Genomic DNA, 7790 nt, shown 5'->3' on the forward strand with positions numbered 1-7790 from the left:
TATGAAACTTATTTGTATATTTTTTATGCGAAATTTAGCTTTAATGGCGCATATAATGTAAATTACGTTAAATTAATGACTAAATTCCAAAACTGATGCAACAGTACCTTAATTTTTTATCAGTTTTGCTATTGTAAGCATTTCATACCTCCACTCGAACGTTTTTGCTGGCCAGAGTCCAAAATTTCCAACCATTATGCCAATCAAAATTTATATCCTCAGAATATATTATTGGGAAGGAGATCGAAAGATAGACCGAGAGAGACCGTATCTGAATCATCTCGGAAAAAATCCCTCACTCTGCTGGCGCGTTCTCAGAGGAGCGTAAATTTGAGATCATAAGTTAGGGACGGACCATTAGAAAAGTTATGGGGGGGAGAGGGTGGGGAATTTTCGAGCCGCAGGAATTTTTTTCGTTATCAAATTCCTTGTATGAATTTTTTTAGGCGTTAGCATGAATATTTTTTAGGGTTAATTGGCGTGCATGAATTTTTTTTCATTTAATTTTCCATTGCGTGAATATTTTTTTTGTACTTCAACCGATAAGTTTTCTAATGGTCCGTCCCTTATTTACCGCAGATGGTACATGACATGACATTAACGAAATATGATTGCTGCTAAGATAACCCATAAAAACGACCATTTCATCACACTGAGTGACGAAAAGAGTGGAACGGGTTTTGTAGAAAATACAGCCTGTTCCAGGCTCCGAGATAGTGGTGAAAAGTCGTTCAGTAAAAAGAAATGCGATAAACGCGCGGGGACTATACTATCTGAGAGCCCGTAACACAGGCTCTAGAAAATAAGGGACAATCACTTCCTTTGTCAGTTGTCAGTAAAACCTAAGGCAAATGTCAGTTGTCAATTAAATTTTAGGCTATTTGTCAGTTGTCAGTTAAAATTTTGGCCATTTGTCAGGTAACTCCATCCAGACTCTCTTAAGGTGATGTTACACGAGACGATTCGCTCGCAACGACGATTTTTAGCGCAGCACAGCGTAGCAATGGTGGAACAATGTTGCAAGCATTCGAAACAATGTCGCAACAATGTTGTGATGTTGCGTTGCGCTAAACGTCGGCGTTGCGAATCGTTCCGTGTTACATCACCTTTAGAACGATGTTGGACTACGTCTGCTACGTCTATCGTCTATACACAGCCGTTTTTAATTTTAGCGCCGCCACGCAACGCTCCTCCCCGCAAGTACAAATAAATAAATGGAAAACTTGCTAGCAGGTTACTATGCTTTAATTTCCAGCGCTCTTAATTTCGCATATTTTTTCTTGATTCTACATTTTGTATAGCTCTAAGGCAGGAATGCGAGAGGAAAAGTTTTCCTTTGAAAATTAAAAGTTCGGATTTAACAGGCCGATGAATTGCGTGACTTTTTGTGTACAAGTACTTAGATTGAATATGCACAGTCATAGTTGATTGTGTAATATCTGTGATCATTGGGTCACTAGATGGCTGATGTTCCCTTTCATAAAATTGCGTCAGGTTTGTGGGGAGGAGCGTTGCGTGACGACACTATGTGTGGCAGATCTTGGGTCTCTTGGACCATTTGATCGAATCTTGTCGAATCGCGAGCAGCTGAACGAACACAGTAGAAAGTTGAAAATGGTTACCATAAGTGTTGATGATCGTTTGCTTGGCGCTTACCTTTTCTATGGCGGAATTCTTCTGCTTAAAATGTTGTCGATGTCTTTGATCACCGCTTTTTATCGCATCAAGAACAAGGTTTGTGACATCATTGTTTTCAGCACTATCAGTATACCAGCTCCTCGATCGTAATTAAATCCTTAACTTAATATGATACATCTTACTCTGTATTAGAAAACAGATTTTGTGGAAGAAGGTCCTTGTTAATTAGACTCCAGAGCATGCCGTTTGCACAAAATGATAAGTTCATTGTTGAGAAGCGTTTCCAACGCCAATGTTCGGGGTATAGAATGGTACTTCGAAAAACGAAGCTCTACGAAAATTTTAGCCTGCGTTCAGCCGGCCCATGCACTCGTCAAAACCATTTGTATACTCCGTCTGCGAATTTTAGCCCTATCTGGAAATTTTGGAAGCGTTTTTGATGGGTTTAGAAGTCTCGTTTTCGAGTGATTTTTTTTAACACACTTAACGTGCCACTAAAATAATTAGATCAACACCTAAGTGTAACGATCGCACGCGTTTCCGATTGGATCGCGCCCGGATAATTATTAGCAAGGTCAATCAAGGTTAGAAAGTCTTGGGTCGTCTTCGAATCTATCAAAATCATACGTACGCAGTAGAAGATTGAAAATGGTTACTATAAGTGTTGACGATCGTTTGCTCGCTGCTTACCTTTTCTATGGTGGCATTCTGCTTCTTAAAATGTTGTTGATGTCTTTAATCACCTCATTTTATCGCCTAAAGAATAAGGTTTGTGACATCATTGCCTTCTTGAGTACCTTGCTCTCCAAAATCGCCGCTCAAACTCGAAATCCTGAACTTGTTATAATACACCTTACTCTCCATAGGACAATTAATTTTGTGCTAGACCGCTGGTAGAACCCTGTGCATGCCGTTATCTTAAATTACTTGCTGATCAGCGTTCAGCTGGGCTCCTGGCTATCGCTCATGCACGGTAACAATGATACTGTATGTTGCAGCTTTTTGGATCAAAAACTGCAGAACAGTGCACCATGCTATGTTGAATGTTGAATGTTGAATGTTAAAATATTGTTGGGACTATTCCGTTTGACAAGTTGCAACTTGTTTAACTTTTTGTTTTAAAAAAATGCTGAATCATTCAACACTGCAACTAGCCTCCCCGCAGACGTCCTTTGGGGTTCGTTTGTCACGGGGAGGCTACACTGCAACATCATTTGTTGATCAGTAACATACCCCTTGGCTAACCGAGGGATCATACTGTTCTTTACATGGTAGACGGTGTTTTGTTGGATTTAAGAATTGAAAACACCTGTTATATCAACAAAACAAATCTGCACTCTTCATGTGATCTTAGCATTTTAAAGCTGATCATCTCCAATGTAATATAATTTATTACTCACAGCTGATGTGAAACAAAGACAACAAAACATTCTTAACAATGAACCTATCCCTGACAATAGTCTATAAAACAAAGAAAACTAATAAATTATATTACACTGGGGATGACCCCATTTTAACTGACCCCCTACCTCGAATAGCACAGGTACAAGGTGTGGCTGTGAGTGAGGGTTGTAGGATTAGGGTTAGGATTCTGAGAACTATGCGTCTCACCCGCTCACATACAAACCCTAAAAACCCTCTGCATTGTTCTAGCCTTGCATGTTATGTTGTTGGTCCTTTACCTTGATGGACATCTAGCACATCATTAACCCTTTAAACCCTATGATCAAAGTTTGAATTCTTGTTTGTTGCCTTATATTCATTTCCTACAGAAGTAGTGGAGAGAAGTTGATAAAATATCAAGAAAATTCATTGTGTGTGATCATGTCTGTAATTCTCATGACCACTCTGTTTTACAAAGCATTGCCATTACAAGGAGAAATTTGATACTGATCACTCTTAGGGCTTAAAGAGTTAATAAATGATTATTGGAGATTCAGAAAAGAACCACAGAATTCACTGCAGTGTGGAGTGGTCTTATGCAGAAATTTATTGCAAATTTTTTACTCCGTTACCCTCCAAGTTAAAGTTTTTGCTTGGTCACCATTTGGCAACCAACTCTTTTGGTTTAGGGAGACTGTTTTACTAAGCAAGTAGCCAGCTCCGAAATTTTAGGTCAGTGCCATGGTGACCAAAATGGTTGCAACTTGGAGGCTTGCACGGGTATAAGAAATAATTATGATCATGAAAAAAGTGGTACTAAGTTATTCTGTATGTGGCAGGAAGAGTATGCAAAGTTTCCTTGCATATGACGGGGTGCAAAGAAAATCATTTTTACAGCTTGCCATTTGGGCAAGCTGAAGGTAACATTTACTAGCCCAGACATCATTTCAACTAGCCCCAAAAGTTTTTTGAAGAGCAGAATTGATCTCACAGTTCTTCTGTTATTCGAATTCCTCAAAAAAGATCACTTGCCGGTCGGGCAAGTTAAAAACAGAATTCACTAGCCCGATAGCAAAATCCACTAGCCCCTATAGTGAGGCTTTTGGACACCACTTTCTTGACATGCTGATATGAGTTTTTTTAATGCTTGATCTTACTTTAAAAAGAAAACATAACCATATAGTGCAATGATTGTCTATGAGGGGTGGCGATTCAGGTACCTCGAAAAACGTGGGTCTTGGAAAATTTTGGCCGGATCCCGGAGTCTCGGAAGCATTTTTGATAAGTCACGAAGTCTCGTTTTTGCATGGTTTGTTTTTACTTTTTTTGAGTCTCGAAACTTTTTACCAAAGAGTCCCGGGCTCGAATTTCTAACTAGGATCTCGGCGTCTTGGCAAGTCTCGGATTTTACCATTCGCCATCCCTTCTATAAAGAAAGTGTCTCGTCATAGATATAATTATTCCATCATTCACAATGACAGGCACTTCCAAGCCCAGAAGATTATGGGGAAAAGAAAAGAGATGAACCTGTACCAATAAATGATGACGTGGAGAGAGTTCGAAGGTATGTATTAAATAGTGCATGTCAAATCAGCCCCTTCCTTCAGTCTGCATCACCTTTTCCAGTTTATACTTGTGGTTCCTACCCCACCCATTGGATGCCTTGACCAAAGGCAGCTGAGAAATATGAGAAGTGTGTGTAGTTAAATTAAACATATCATAATAACGCAAGGTTTTTCACCTAGCGATACTGAAGTATTTCTAGTGACAGGCAAAATTTTCAGGGGGACATTGCCATTGTTTCCACACCTTTTCTCAATAATACTGATTCTTACTGACATTTATTTTGCATCAATTATTTGCCTGTTCATGCATTTTCTGGTAACATTTGAGAGGCAAAATCCATCAAGAGGCCTTTTACTGCTCTGTACACTGTCTTCATAGTTCCCCCAAAAGGTTTTTTTTTTATAATAATGATAATTTTTTATTAAACCATGGATCATCAGTATTACAAATGTTAATGTGCCCCAAATATGCAAATAGCATTAAGAAATGATGACAAAGATTATTATAGTTTTGTTGTTGTTATTTTAAGTTTATTTAATGATGTTTTTTTTCACTTTAGAGCTCATCTTAATGATCTGGAAAACATCCCAACATTTCTGATCATTGCCTTACTCTTCATGTTGGCTGGCCTGTGTCCAACCAGAGGCATCTGGTGTCTGCGAATCTTTACAGCAGCAAGGATTGTTCACACTTTGTCATACCTCAGTGCATTCTCCATGCCAAGAGGCGCGGGCTTTCTTATTGGTGTAGTTTGTACCATTGTTCTGGGTGTTAGCGTGCTGCTCTCTGCAGCTCATGCTGGTTCATTTTAGTTGTGAATAAACTGCAATAATAGTTTTGTAGCCTAACTAATAAGCTTATAGTGTCGCTTAAACATACTTATTTTACTTGCAGGAGCATAGTCAAAATCTTTGTAGCAAATTTTTTTTTCTTGGTGTTGCAATTCCACTGAGGGAGTTTACGTGGATTTGGTTTTGTGTAGGTGTGGCCTCCTAATTTAGATGTGCGTGGGTGTTGTATGCCCAGGCGTTTCTCATTTTCATAATGACAATCTTAAAATTGTCCCCATCCATTGGAGGATTAGAGTAGTCCCTCATAGATAAAAGGGAGCTTAAGCAAGGACGACGACGGCAGTGAAAACGTCGGTAAAAAAATGAATTTGCGTTCTTTCAAACTTAATCACGTTTATTTGGACCCGCTCAATATGTCAAATGCAGGCGAATTTTCCTGGAGTTGAATTCTCTTAAGGATTTTATTCAGGTTCAAAAAGAGGAAGGAAAATTCGTTGTCGCATGTCCACGTCCTCCATAAAACGGCAAGTTAGGAGGTTTCACGTCGTAGTCGTGCATTGAACGTCAAAGAAATGTACTAAAAAAGCGTGCTGCACGAGCAGAGCTGTTGTTTTGATCATTAAACCTATTGTTTTTTGAGGTCATCATAGTTGCTTAAGCTCCCTAAAGTCACACTTGGAGATTCAACTGTATTTCCTTTTTAGCCACGTGACTTAACTCTATAGGTGTACGACCACTGATGTATAGACTCAAGGGGATTTGGAGGGGCAACTCTGGAGAGAGGGAGAGGGATTTCCCAGACATGCAGCGACCTTGGCAGCGGCCTGCGTTTCTCTTGGTGAAAAATCCCATACTAGGCATCTTCAGCCTAATTAAGTTCCAATAGGCCATTTCCAAGTTGCTTTAAGCCTCTGTTTCAAAGCGAGACTAAGTGCAAAGATGAAGATGATTTTTTTGTTCTCATGCAAATAAAAGCTGTCTCATGTTCTTTGTGTACGGCTTTTCATCGTAATTGGCACTTTCAGATCCGTTTTAAAATTGAATTTGCTTTCTTTCAGTCTTTATCCCGATTTATTTCTACCACTTACTTTGTCAAATGTAGGCAAACCCTCCTGGAGTTGAATTCCTAGGGCAATATTCAAGTTCAGAATAATTTCAAATTTCGTCGTTACTCGTCCACGTCCTTTGCGAGATTCGGAATTGAACGTATGCGCGGGTGGTGAGGTGCCAAAAATAACCCTCGGCAATACGAGATCGCATGAAATTTTGGTTCGGGATTACGGGATTGAAGAACCTTGTTGGGGATCTTCGTCGTATTCGTACAAGAAACAGCAGAAATGTACAAAAAAGCGTGGCACGTGCAAAGTTGTTGTTTTGCGTACTATAAAGCCGATTGATTTTTGACGTTCTCGTTGCCGTCGCGTCGTCGGATCTTAAGTCCTTAATGTGAAGAAGGACAAATACGTTAAGGAACTTGATTTTAGTTGCTAGTTATTTCAGTTGCTCCCCAGTATCACCATGCTCTTAAGAGCAATAGATCTCTTTAGCTTGTTTTTTTTTGTTTTCCCAATACAGTTCATGTGATAATACCCTAGAGAACTGTTTCTTTCAAATTTTGTCTTATTCACCTGCATATCTACGGAAAATTAATTTATGAAAAGACATTAAGGGTCAAGTTCCCCTGGGACCTTTATTGGGAAAACAAAACATACAAGATGTGTATTACATGTAGGTAAGTTTTTTGTATTAACTGTGTGCATTGATTTCTTAATGTTTATGTGTTTATGCTTTTGTTTTATTAATTTATAATGCCGAATCTCATATAGACATGTACTTTTTTTTATTTTCCTAGTTTCATAGAGAGTATAGAGTATGTGTAATAGTTTTATATGGTAGTTTATTTTTTCTTTTATCCTTTACATAATTTACGCGATGCCACAAGCATTTGCTTTAAATTTATGTTGTGATCGAATAAAGTATTGGACGATGATGACCATGATGGTGATGATGTTGATGATCGTTAACTTTGATTGTGATCGGAAATAACAAAAGAAACTTATTATTATCATTTTACCTTAAATTATGTACTGGTAATTAACAGCATATAATTTTCAGCGTTTTGCTAACTGTTAACCAAGTCAAGAAAGCGTTAAAATTCGATTAAAACGTACACTGTACCAAACGATGGAATAAACTTAGTGGAACGTGGTAATGGCTGCATTTGCAGGCTAAGAATAACCAGTTTTCTTTGAGAACTACTGAGTAAGTATTCTTGTGCAAGAAAAAAAAAACTTGTTTTGTTTCCACCAAGGAAAGCTTGAAGAAGAAATAGAGAAAGCAAATAAAAAAAAAAAAAAAAGAAAGAGAAAAAAAAACCGGAAAAGAGAGATCAAAGGGGCAGAGGAAATTATT

The 7790-nt window shown here is 38.4% G+C and overlaps 1 protein-coding gene across 1 annotated transcript; it reads left to right on the forward strand.

Moving 5' to 3' along the window:
* Positions 1 to 1502: 1502 nt before the first annotated feature.
* LOC140945786 (microsomal glutathione S-transferase 1-like) lies at positions 1503 to 7371 on the forward strand. The gene is made up of 3 exons (XM_073394831.1): positions 1503 to 1734; positions 4503 to 4585; positions 5147 to 7371. Exons 1-3 carry the CDS (start codon positions 1615 to 1617, stop codon positions 5397 to 5399), a joined length of 456 nt encoding a protein of 151 aa, XP_073250932.1. The 5' UTR covers positions 1503 to 1614; the 3' UTR covers positions 5400 to 7371.
* The last annotated feature ends 419 nt before the right edge of the window (positions 7372 to 7790 follow it).

This window comes from Porites lutea, chromosome 8 (genome assembly GCF_958299795.1).
Source record: "Porites lutea chromosome 8, jaPorLute2.1, whole genome shotgun sequence".
NCBI lineage: Eukaryota > Metazoa > Cnidaria > Anthozoa > Scleractinia > Poritidae > Porites > Porites lutea.

Coding starts and splice junctions, on each gene's coding strand:
- LOC140945786 (XM_073394831.1), top strand. CDS start 1,615: ATGGTTACCATAAGTGTTGATGATCGTTTGCTTGGCGCTTACCTTTTC. Junction 1,735..4,502: donor TTTATCGCATCAAGAACAAG/GTTTGTGACATC, acceptor TCACAATGACAG/GCACTTCCAAGCCCAGAAGA. Junction 4,586..5,146: donor GACGTGGAGAGAGTTCGAAG/GTATGTATTAAA, acceptor TTTTCACTTTAG/AGCTCATCTTAATGATCTGG.